The sequence below is a fragment of the Sciurus vulgaris genome (genome assembly GCF_902686455.1).
Source record: "Sciurus vulgaris genome assembly, chromosome: 17".
Taxonomy (NCBI): Eukaryota; Metazoa; Chordata; class Mammalia; order Rodentia; family Sciuridae; genus Sciurus; species Sciurus vulgaris.
In genome coordinates, this window is record NC_136478.1 from 18906083 (window position 1) to 18918412 (window position 12330).

The window sequence follows — 12330 nt, forward strand, 5'->3', positions numbered from 1 at the left end:
CTTTGGAGTCAGACACAGATTTGAGACTCAGCTCTGCATTTACTGGTTTTGTAACCTAGAGCACAACATTTTACCTCTCTAGGCTCAGTTTCTTCATCTGTAAAGTGGGTTAGTAATACTTACTCATAAGGTTGTGTGAGGATTAAATAAGATGAAACATGTAAAGTATAGCACTTGGACAGAGTATGTGCTCATAAATGTGGCCGAGTTTAGTATCTTAAATTACGCTAAACTCAGCCCCTGCTATGACTCCTCCTTGACTGAAAGCAGATCAGGGTGGCCAAGAACAGAATTGAAGACATAGAAGTGAGACATAGGGTCAGTTCACACTTGGCCTTGAGTGATGTACAAGGAAGGGATTGAGATATTTTGGACTCTTTGGAAGCCTGAGAGAGTGGTGGGGGCCAGGGATGGGAGGATGTCACTGAAGCATTTTTTGTTTTTCTTTGCTAATAAAAAAAAATTTCTAGGAGTTGGGGGGAATGTAACTCAGAAGTAAAGCACATGATTAGCATGAGCAAGATCCTGGGTTTGATCCCCAACACCAATCAATCAATAAGTAAGTGCATACATATATACATACATTTCCAACATCAAAAGAGTGAGTACTATTCACTTACATCATGTATCAGAGTCACCAATTAACAAGACTTTGTCACTCTTTAAGTTTACCAATCCCCAGAATAACTTTTGCTATATTCTCTGGGTTATAAGTAAGTTGCTAAGGTCAGCCCAGATGGAAGAGGAGGGGAATTAGACCCCATTGCTTGATGGGAGAAATGTCAAGGAATTTGAGATATCCTTATACCCACAACTGAAGAAGCAAAAGGAAGAGGATTCCAAGCTCTACCCCAGGAATGACTAGGAGGCTGGCCCAACTCTTGGAAGAGGCAACTCCAGTTTATTGGGAAAGACCTCTTTCTTCTCTCACTCTTCCTTCCCTAACATTTTCTTAAAATTTCTTTTGTAGCGTTAGGGATTGAACCCAGGCCTCCTGCATGCTAGGCAAGTGCTCCATCACTGAGTTACGCCCCCAAGCCCTACCCTAACATTTTAAATGTACTTGTTGAGTACCTACTGCATGCCAGATACTGGGGATCCAGAGGAGAGTCAGACCAGGTCCCCTCTGCCAAAAGACATAAGAACAGGAAACATCTGAGGGGTTGTGGTGGATCAATCAGTACCATGGGAACCGGAGGAGGCCTAGAAAGTCAGGAGTATTGCCTCAGCAGAATCAGCCTGAATAAGTAGGAGTAAGCCAAGATTTGGTGAAGGATGGTACAGGTGTTTTGACCAGAGGGAACAGCAGACAAAGGCTTTGTACATTCTAGGAAAATGGAGCTTTGTGTGACATTTGGGCCTAAACAACCGGGGAGAAGGTGGAGAGGTCAGGGAGGCTAAGAGGAGTCTGAACTTTTACCTTATGGGTGATGGGGAGCCATGGAAGGGTTCTGAACACAGGAGTGACAGTCTGTATGGTGGGTGGAAATGACTAGAGGAGCAATTGTCATTTGGGGGCAGGGGAGAATAAAGGTGGTTTGGATTTTTCTTGGAACTAGGACAGGATGTTGGCTGGAGGGCATGGCCCCAGGGCTGCTGGAAAAGTGGCTTTGGGAACTGGTTATAAAGAGTGGGGTAGGGAGGGTGGGATCAGAGGTGTAGGGCAGTCCACAGAGGAAAACAGCCACACTATCAAGATGGCAGCCACTCTCTGATCATATGCAGCCTACCATCTGCTCTGGTACAATCCGGGATGCTAGCAGCCCCTTTCCCACAAATCAGAGCTGGGTGACCAGAAATCAGAGTCCTGGCCCCATCCCACACTTGTTTCTTATCCCAAATACCTCCCCTTGCAGTCACAGAGAAAGCTTGCTCAGGCTGGGGCTAAGCCTCAGGAACACTCTCCTATTTACTGGCTACATCTGGTGTCAGCATGGCTGGATGGTGACATCTAGAGGCAGCCTCTGGATCTCACATTGCCTCACCCACAGAATCCCACAGCAAGGGGCTTTCTGCTGATGTTCTGCCCATCATGTCGCTCTCAGGATTTAGTGACCAAGCCACTGGGCAGAGGTGGAAAAAACCCCAGCTCCTCCATCCTTCATGCCAAAACCCTGTTCAGAGTCAGCAGAGTCCCTGAGACCCCAAGGGAACTCCCCTCCCACAAGCCAACATAGATGGTTTGCTGATGACATTCCCTGTCCCCCCACCCTCTGCACCACTTTGTTTCAGAGGTAGGGTCCTCCTAGCAGCTCAGCCAAACCTTTTCTCAGAAATCAATGCCCTGTCCTTACTTCCATCTTGCCATCCAGGCCCGTCCTATGTCTCCATCTCCAAGTGAGATTACAGAATGGCCTTCCTCTCTCCTGCAGTGACTTCTTCTTAGCTAATTGTTCATTTCCATGCATCCACATCCATGGATCTGGAACCTTGTTACCAACTCTCCTTGCTTCCAGGTCACTACTCGCTCTTCTCCTCCTACTTCTCTAAGCCTCCTTTATGCTGGTTTCTTTGCATTTGCTCTTCCCTTATCATCTATCCATCTGTCCTTCCACCCTTCCTCACTCATCCACATTCATTCTGGGAACACCTGGTGCAGGACAAGGGCCAAGCCTGAGGTTACAGGGGTAGGGGTGGAAGGAGAGTAATGAGGACAAATGCCAACAGCCCTGGAGGTAACCCCCCCAGGAAACTGGGGGATTAAAGCAGGGCTTCCAGCTCTGCCTCCTCCCCACCCCAGGCTGATGCCAGAGCAAGCCATTGCACCATCTTTCTCATTTTCCCATCCTGAAGGTCACCTGAGGGGCCCCTCCTTGCCCAGCCAGGCACATTTAGCTAGCTTCCCTTCCCCTTCACTGCAACTCTCATGCCTACCTCCACAATGCCCCAGGAGCCCTGTGCCCAGACGCTGGACTGGACCGGATCCTGGGTTTAATTCATGTGCTCTCTTCCCTGGACTGGCCCCTTCTGATCCCCATGGTGGCTGCATCATAGGCCTCTCAGCGCCTAACTGGATGGGGACACTCCTGGACAGCTCTGCATGACTGGCCCTGGGGCATGCAAGTCTCAGAGCTAGAACAGCAGTTTGGAGCAAACATTCCTTCTGTTTATCTGCTGCCGGGAGAACAGGGTTGGGCAAATGAGGGCTTTCCAGAATCCTGGAAAGGCAGGAAGAGTTGAGATAAGAAATGAGTGGGTTCTGGGTTATCCCTCCACAGACCACTTTTCTATGAGTCCAGGCTGCTTATTCCCTTGGCAGTAAAAGTTGGCACTGGAGCTCAGGCCTCCTCAGTCCTGAAGTTCTGGCCAGGCCATTTCTCAGACCAAGACTGCTTGGGGAAGACAGATAAGGTCAATGAGACAAAGATACTCTGACCCACAGAGGTCAGTAAAGGCTCACCTATCCTAGGGGAACCACCTGAAGTGCAGGCTGCCCACAATGCAGAGGGTCTCCAGACTGAGGATCATTTAAGGGCATTTAGTAGCATCAAGTTAAATGGAAACAAAAACACAAAGGGTGAAAAAGGGAAACTTATATTCATAAATTTAACTTTCCTCTCTCTGGGGAAATTGAGCTCAAAAGAATTCAATTTTAAAAATGTAGTTTTCCTGTGTTCCTTCTATTTTTATTATCTTTCAAAATGATCAGACATTGGAATGTGTAAGGTAAGTATATGTAGCCTAACAGTCAAAGCAATATCAAGAGTTAACAAACAGAACTCTCTATTTTATTCTCAACAATGACCGAAGAAAGCCTTGTGACTCCCTTTCAGCACCGCCAACCTCTCCTCCCTGGTCCCTCTACCCTGGCCCAAAACTGTGCAAAAAGAGGTTTTCCATGAAGTATTATCCCTTTCTGAAAGTTCAGTATAGGGACAATTCTTAGAACTTGGTTCAAATCTTGGCCTTAACATGGTATCATGGGAAGTTTTCCAACTTGAGCCTGTTTTTATCAAGGAAAAAAAGGGGGATAATATCTCATTATTCTCCACTTTCATCTCCTCCTTTCCCTCACCAAAATCTGCTAAAAAATGATAAAAGGTTAAGGTGATGAATATTCTAATTGTCCTAATTGGATCAATACACAATGTACACATGAGCTGAAATATCAGATTGTAACCCATAAATATGTATAATTTTTATGTCAATCAAAAATCTGCTCCTTCTGGAAGCCCAACACACACACACACACACACACACACACACACACACACACAATCAATCAATCAATCAATACCTATCTATCTAAAATCCCAGCAGGCCTTGCCCCTAAGTGTGTGGAAACCATCACAGCAGAAGTCTATTTCCTTTTCCTTTTTCTCCCACATATGGTTAACATAAATGAGGACTTCCTGGGTACTCAGCAGCCACCACAAATTTGTAGAGCACCATGCTTCTCTTTTGGATGGAATCTTTTAAAACAGCCTAAACTCTCCCTTGGTCAGATAAAGATGGTGAAACAAAACCTTGTGTCCTAAGAGCCAGAAAAATCAGTGGTCACACCAAAAGTCAAAGTTCATTTTGCTTCTTTTATTTACAAGTTTTGCTTAAATATCACTAATGATTAGAGAAAATCAGTGCCAAATATGAACATTGGTTACAATGCCAAAATACAAATGCCAGTAATTATTATAGAAAATGGTTAATAATTATACCAAGAAAATGCTGATAAATATTTTCCGGGAGGCAAGTTAGACATCAGGTGCCCCAGAAGGAAGGAACGGAGCCTGGATCAGCTCAGGAGATGGTTATACAGCAGCCCAAACATACCTTCCCCTCAGGTCATGCATGTGGCAGCTCTTTCACAAGCCTGGGTCCCCCAGTTCCAAGGTTACACCAGGGCTTTTTCTGCCATGGGGATCACATTTCAGAGACAAGTGAACCATTTTCTGATGAAACGAGGTTGGCTCAGTTCCAGGATATTCTGGTTTGACCTGGGAATTTAAGACTTCCCAAAAACTGTCAAATAAAGATGGATCACTAAGGGCTGATGGACTAGAGTCCAGCCAGACTCATTTTGAACCCTTTTTTTTTTTTTTGGTTCCACATAATTACAGTTTTCTTCAATTAATTCAAGTTCAAGTTGTTTATGTTTCACTTATGTTTAAAAGGTGCCAATTTGATTGTGTCTCAAACTGAACTTTATCCAGGGCACATAATATCAGATCTTTTAGGCCAAATGTACTCCTGGGAGAAATATGTTCATACCCCAAAGTTTACATTTTCCTTATAATAAGTTAGCTTTAATATACAAATAACATCTCAGAAAGCTGATTTTTTTTTTTTTTTTTTTTGTAGTGCTGGGGATTGAACCCAGGGCCTTGTACCTTGTACATGCAAGGTTAGCACTCTACCAACTGAGCTACATTCCCAGCCCCAGAAAGCTGAATCTTAGTAATGATCTATGATACCAATATGAATTGAGAATATCATCTTCCCCATCCATTGTGACCCAGAATTGACAGAGCTATATTATTTATATATAAATAGTATCTAAATTATGTCATTATCAGTTTCATACCTAAAATAATAAATAATTTTAAGCACCAAAGCATACTTCCTTCAAAGTTACATCTAAAATATTAGATGGCCAATCTCATTTTTAAAAATTCATTTTAAAAGTCTCAAAATTGAAATCTCCATATAAAAGGAATGACAAGTACTTTGCAAGATCTGATAAAGACTGCTAACTTCCTCTCCAATCGCAGTGTCCCAAAGCAGTAGACCATGTGCTTCAGGAAGGCTACTGACAAGAACTAAGGTCAGGAGACAGATACACTGGGGTTTAATCAGAAGGTTATACTCCCTGGTGTACTCATGGGAAGAACTGACAGTTCACAGCAGAAAAAAGACAGATAATAAATGTGCCATTCTTCCCTCTCAATATACCAACTAGAAAGCAGGAAAATCTATTAGGCAGAGAAAAAAACAGGCTTGGAGACACAGGTGGGAAATCTGTGTTCTCTCAGCTGCCACTCAAGCTACTGAATCAGATACATTTATGAACCATGCATCCAAAGTAGGATTCACTCTATGCCAGTTAAGGCTCCAGGGTTTAGCTGGCATGGAAAACAAAGGACAAATAAAAATGTTAGACAAGCAGAGTCCTCACCTCAGTTTGAACAGGGAACCTTCATGTTAACAGAATGGTAGTGATTCACATTTTATTTCTGAGAGATCAAAAGGAGTAATTGTTTCAGAACAAAAGGACCAAGAGACTTAAGTACTCAAAAGAGAATATCTTGGATAAAGCCATGTCACTAAACACGTGTACTGGATAATATAGAAAGATATGTCCCCACACATGTCCCAACTCTTGATTGAATGTCAGCAGGAACACAAATAAGAGGAAGCCACTCAGACTATTTGCTTTTCTTTTTCAGTGGATGGCAAGCAGGGTGAGCAGAGAGGGTAATGCACTGAAGAATTCTGCCTGATGCAGTTCAGGAAAACTAAAACTGTCAACTTTGTGGGATTATATTTGTGTTTCCATTTAGGGACACATTTCCTGTTTAAATGCCACAGATGTACATGAGAAGAGGAAATTAATCCCCAAAAAGGATCCATGTGGGTTAATTTTTAAGTAAATAGACTCTGTGGCCCACGGAAAGCACCACAAGCTAAATTATTATTTTTGCCTTAACTCGTGTACTAAACATGGTCTAATTCCTGAGGCGTAGCAATGGCAATTTATCGCAGTCTAGGGTAGATGTTCCATCTGATAAGTCTCACTCCTCCCTCCTCATTGCCCCTCAGGATGAAGAGAGCCTCAGCTAGTGGCTGTTCTCTTTAGACCCTTATGTTTTCACTTCTTCAGATTCAGGCTGAGGGGCTGGGGAGATAACTTAGTTGGTAAAGTGCTTGCCTCGCAAACATAAGGCCCTGGGTTCGATTCCCCAGCACCACAAAAACACAAAAAAACAGATTCAGGCTGAATCTTAAGTCCACTGACTAATTCTGCCTCCTGCCTAAACGTCCATCACAACTATCACACATGCTGACATTGTCTCCTTTCTGGAAACCCATTTGAGTAGGGAACAGGCGAAAGACTTTCTAAGACACTCTTGTGTAGTCAGTAGCTGCAGGGCAAGACTGGGCAGATGTAGAAGGACCGTGTCAGATGGAATTAACAGAAGAATGTTTGAGAGATATAATCAGAAAGACTAAATGCTATAAATAATCCCTCCAGGAAAGGGAGGGGTTCATTAAATAAGCCCCAGTAGGATTTTCCTAATGCAAGAAAAAGGCCAGGAGTTAAGGATTAGACATAAATTACCTCCTGGTATAGCAAAGTTTCTGGAGTGAGACTCAGTGGAGGAAACCAAATGCTATACAAGTAAATTCACCTGGTCCAGAGGCCTAGGCCCTGTTACCCTCAGCTGAAAAACAAGACAATGTGACCCAAACATGCTTACAGTAGGCCTACTTATGAGTTTAAGGATTAATTTGTAAATATCTTAAAACAGAACTAGAATGTAGTTTTACAGAATATTTCACAAAAACATTCACAAAAATAGAATATTACATAGAAAAGTGTACTGTAGTATGCTTTGTAAACCTAGGCTTTATAATTAAATGAAAAAACTTCATAAACCTAGAGTACATGATTGTGAATTCAGAATTATCTCATCTGCAGTTTTACAGTTGAATCTCAGAAGAGCTTAAAGTTTTTTATGCTTAGAATCATGATTAAATTTGCCCTTTGAAGTTCAGGATGACACAGTTTATCAGCGTCTTTACAAAGGATTTGAGCTATATAAGCCCAGGCCAATTCTATGGTCCTCTGCCCTCTCTGCATAGAAGAGTTAGCCTGTACATTCAGGGACATGAAATCACTGCTACTGTTTTTAAACCTTAGCTGTTTTCCCCCTCTCCTCATATTAGTCAAATATTCAGCAAGCTAATATCTGCCTGTCCTTTCAACAGTGATATTTGCATAGCTCATTTAAAAGTAAGAGAAATATTTTAAAGAGCATTCATGTTAACCTGGGCAATAGGATGGGAAACTCTTAACTCCCCTTGTAATATGCATCTATTGAGTCTGAGTTAAAATATACCACAGTGACAGTGATATCATCCCTGTACATCCTTGCCAGGTCCTCTGGCAATGTCAGCATTGCTGTCAGTCGCTCTGGCTCCATCTCCCCATACTCATTGCTCCCAATGGCATGTCTGATCAGGTGTGTGGCTGCATTTTGGTCAGCTGCATGGAGCCCACTAGCTTTCCTCTGCAGCAGCAGACTCTGCATGAGCCCCAGGTTGGCGGGTCTTTGGGCCAGGTCTGGCTTATGGCAACCCGCCTTGGACAGGTGCCCCACCACCAGCCTCACCACATCTTCATTGCCCAGCATGTCCCAGAGGCCATCTGAGGCCAGCACAAGGAACTTATCCTGGGGCCTCAGTCTGTGGTATGTAACCTCAGGTTTGGCAGTCAGGTAGGGTGGAGTATAGTAGTGTGGGGGGGTGAACTGGTAAATGTTGAGGGCCTCAGTATCAAAGCCCCTTTCCAGGACGTTGCGCTGAAGCTCTTTACTCCACTTCAGCTGAACATCCCCAAAGGCCCTGCAGGGCATGAGGACACCCAGCAGCCTGTCATCTATGATGATTGTCTTGTCCTCTGACTCAGGGTGCTCCCTTTTAAGCCGGGAGAGCTCAGATGGATTCCAGGCATTGTGGTCGCAGGTAAGGGGTAGACAAGACCACATACCATTGTCCTCCTGAACACCAAGGATGGCCCGGCAGTCACCAGCATTTGCCACATGCAAGTGAACTCCATTGACATGGGCCATACAAGCTGTTGCCCCAGAGAAGGCAACCTGAAGTGACAGGTTCTTTGCCACTTCGTCTTCCAGCGGGGCCTGGATTTCCAATGAGATATCAGAATCCAGTCTCTGGAACGAGTACATTAATGCTTCCTCAATGTTCAGTCCCATTTCCATGTGTAAATCAAGTAGCTCCTGCCAGTAGACACGGAGGTGGTCAAGATGCACTGAAGTGACATCCTTATAGATACTGTCCCCAGGGTGTTTGAGCCATTGCAGGATGGGCAACAGGGGCTTCATGTTCTCCATTGCTCCCTCCATCTGCTCCAAGGTCTGGTGGGACATCAGGGACACTGCCACATAATAGAAGAGCCTCTCACTCACTGCTTGCGCACATGCGTGACCACCATGTCCATCAAAGATGCCAAACATCAGTCCACTCGTCTGCAAGCAGGAGGCTACACCTCGCCGGTCCTCCACTGGGGAATTGGCAGCTAGCTGATTACTCTCAAACCGCAACACTGAATTTGGGACTGCACTGTTCAAGTCAAGCATCTTGTGGGCTGATTCACCAGCGCGAAGCACTTCATTTACCTGCTCAGGACTGAGCTGCAAGTGGAAATCCTCTTCCTCTGTTGATGTGTGTCTGTAGGCTTTCCGCAGAGCAAAGCCACCACAAGGGGAACTGTTTTTCAGGGTAGGTGGCACCCGGGAAAAGAGCCTCCATTTCGATTGATTCCTATTTGAAACACACCTTGAGTATAAGCGTCTGCCCCCTTGGAATGTGGCAAGGTGGTTCCTTGCAGAATTTAAGATCCAGCAGGATACAGTACTTGACATTCTGAAACTATACTAGCAAATGGAACTTTTTTTTAAGCCTGAAAATTAAAGAGTTTAAGAAAGTTTCAAAATTTAATTTCTTAAAAATATCAACTTCTGACTGTAGCTTCCCCACCATCTTTTCCATTCTTCTGTCTGTCCTACTAACTTTTCTCTATCCTCCTGGCTTTCCACTCTCTCTAGCGTGCACCCTTTCTTTTCTTTTTTCTTTTCCTCTCATTTTCTCTCTTACCCTGCAGGGAGACACTGTTTGCTTAATAAATTCCCTTATTTGAAAAAAAAAATATATATATCAACTTCTGAAACATCTAATTTGCTAATATCCTAAACAAAAGTGATTGAAACAATTGAAAAGAATTGACAAAATTCAAAATGCTAAGTAAGTGTCCCTATTACTCATTTTAACACATAATCACATTCTACAAATTTGTAAAAGGTTTTATAAATTCTCTGCTTTTACAGGGACACTGAAGGCTTCCTTTCTTCCTACTAGCTGACCTAGGGTCTCTTTTTCCTCTTTCTCAAATCCTTTCTTTTTCTAGAACCTAGAGTCTAGCTCCCATGTTCACAACCTCCCCAGCACACTCTAAGTGCTTCCTCACTAGTCTGTAAACTCCATGAATTTAAGAACTGAGCCAGGCATGGTGGTGCACACCTGTAATCCCAGCAGCTAGGGAGGCTGAGACAGGAGAATCTCAAGTTCAAAGCCAGACTCAGCAAAAGCGAGGCACTAAGCAACTCAATGAGATCTTGTCTCTATACAAAATAGGGCTGGAGTTGTGGCTTAGTGGTCGAGTGCCCCCCCCCCAAAAAAAGAGAGAGAACTATAACTATCTTACCATTGGCTCTTCAGTGTCTAGCCCTGTACCTGACATACAATAAGTCCTCAAATATTGGCTACATGTGACATTTTCAGAGGCCCAGTAGCACATTATCTGTCTAGCATCAGACATACTGCATATCTGAACTCCACTTATCCATGGGTGGGATGGTAATAATGCAGGTCTCACAAAGTTTTGTGAGGGTTTAATAAACTATGACTCTTCTGCTTAGAAAAATTCAGTTATTTTTGTCATCAAGTATGTGTTCCACATATAACTTTGAATCTGGCTTTCCTGTTATTTGAGCTTTTTTTTTTTTTTTTTTTTTTTTTTTGGTGCTAATACATTGAATAAATATGCAATATTCCATTTGGCATAAATAATCACAATTTGCTTATCTACTGCTGGGGATTTAGAGGTTGTTTCCACTAACCTGGTATTTATAAAAACTGAACTGCATGGCCTTATGCAGCAACCTTTTCCTTACTTAGGTTATAATCTACTTATTTCCCAAGTGAGGATTCAGTAGATCAAAGGGGTTGGACTCATTGTCAACACTGATTTCTAAAAAGCCTCACATCTGCCTCCACAGAGGCATAAAAGAAACAGTTTCCTAGCACAGCACTTTCACCAGCCTCGGTGGTATTTTTCCTTGGGCAAGGAAAAAGAAAAAAAAAAAAAAAAACCTGCCCCAGCCATTATAATTAGCTTCTCTCCGGTGACCCGGGAGGAGGGGCATTTCCCACGTGTTTTCAGATTTCATTTACGAATCCTGCCCTCCCAGAGTTTGTCTGGATTTCGAGAGCGCTAGCACCGAGGACCGTACCCACCCGGCTAAACTTGGGTACAGGAGAGGTCGGCCAGGGCGCAAAGGGCTGCGTACACTCCGGGGCTCAGCAGAGAGTGCAGGCCGTGGCCGTCCGCCGTAGCAGGGACCCAATTTCCAGTCTATAAAGAAAACAGGTCCCGAGTTCAAAGTCTCTAACCACAGCCTCATAGCTCCGACTCCGGAGTCTACTAAGCCCGATGCCCCCCAAACCGCGGCGCGGCCACGTCCCAGCTCCCAGGCCACCGATGGGGTGCCTCTGAGCCTTCGCTTCCCAGGTTGTGAAAGACGGGAATTCAGTCCGGACGCCGAGCTCAGAGTGTTCCAAGGTTAAAGCAGCTAGTGTGGGTGCCCCGGTCCGCGGGCCCACGTGGCGCGCGCAGAAGAGTGGGGTGACCGTGACCATGGGCCCAGCTTGTCCCTCCCGGCTACGGGCCCGCCCTCTAACCTCTCCTCACCCCCTTCGGCTCGCCGCCCCAAAACCTAAGCCAACGCCGAGCTCTGGAGAGAGCCATGCCCCGGCGAGGGCTGGCGGGAGAGGAGGCGTCCACATCCCTGCTCATCCCCTTCCTTACCTCGAACCTTCAGCCCTTTTCTCATCAGCTTGCGCGCTGCCGCCTTCTCGGTCACCTCAGCTCCGCGCTTGCGCACAGTGCACCGGCTGCCGCCACTCTGGTCTCACTTCCATGGAACCGGTCCTACTAGGGAACAAGCTCCAGAAGAAAGCCCCTCCTGCCATTCCTGATTGGTTTATCTTTGGAGGCGGACCCTTGACGGACAGTAAAATTGCCCAGTGACTGAAGAGGGCAAGAGGACGACAGCTAGGCGGGATTGGGCGGGGCTAGCACCCCTCTCCACCCTACCTGTCCGGGTTCTGACAGTACCTGAGTGCTGGGCTACCTGACCCCATAGTCACGAGATTGAGCCCCGCAACTAAGTAACCGCTGCACTTTGCACACCCCGAACCCAGCGGCCTCTCCAGTTCCTTACTGTTAACACCCCACGGCTTCCTATTTCTCTGTGGACCGCTTCAGACCCTTCTCTTAAGTATCGCACCTGTATTATTTTCAACAACTTGGGA

General features: G+C 45.0%; 1 protein-coding gene across 2 annotated transcripts; it reads right to left on the minus strand.

Annotated features, from left to right (window-relative positions):
* Positions 1–6927: 6927 nt before the first annotated feature.
* Positions 6928–11956, minus strand: PDP2 (pyruvate dehydrogenase phosphatase catalytic subunit 2). Of its 2 annotated transcripts, XM_079116980.1 has the most exons (3): positions 11825–11956; positions 11254–11371; positions 6928–9640 (listed from the first exon to the last, which is right to left on the minus strand). In XM_079116980.1, the coding sequence occupies exon 3, from the start codon at positions 9600–9602 to the stop codon at positions 8010–8012; it is 1593 nt and encodes a 530-aa protein (XP_078973106.1). In that variant the 5' UTR covers positions 9603–9640; positions 11254–11371; positions 11825–11956; the 3' UTR covers positions 6928–8009. The 2 variants fall into 2 exon arrangements, with proteins under 2 accessions (XP_078973106.1, XP_078973107.1); XM_079116981.1 differs by lacking the exon at positions 11254–11371.
* Between the last annotated feature and the right edge of the window lie 374 nt (positions 11957–12330).

Coding starts and splice junctions, on each gene's coding strand:
- PDP2 (XM_079116981.1), bottom strand. CDS start 9,602: ATGTCAAGTACTGTATCCTGCTGGATCTTAAATTCTGCAAGGAACCAC.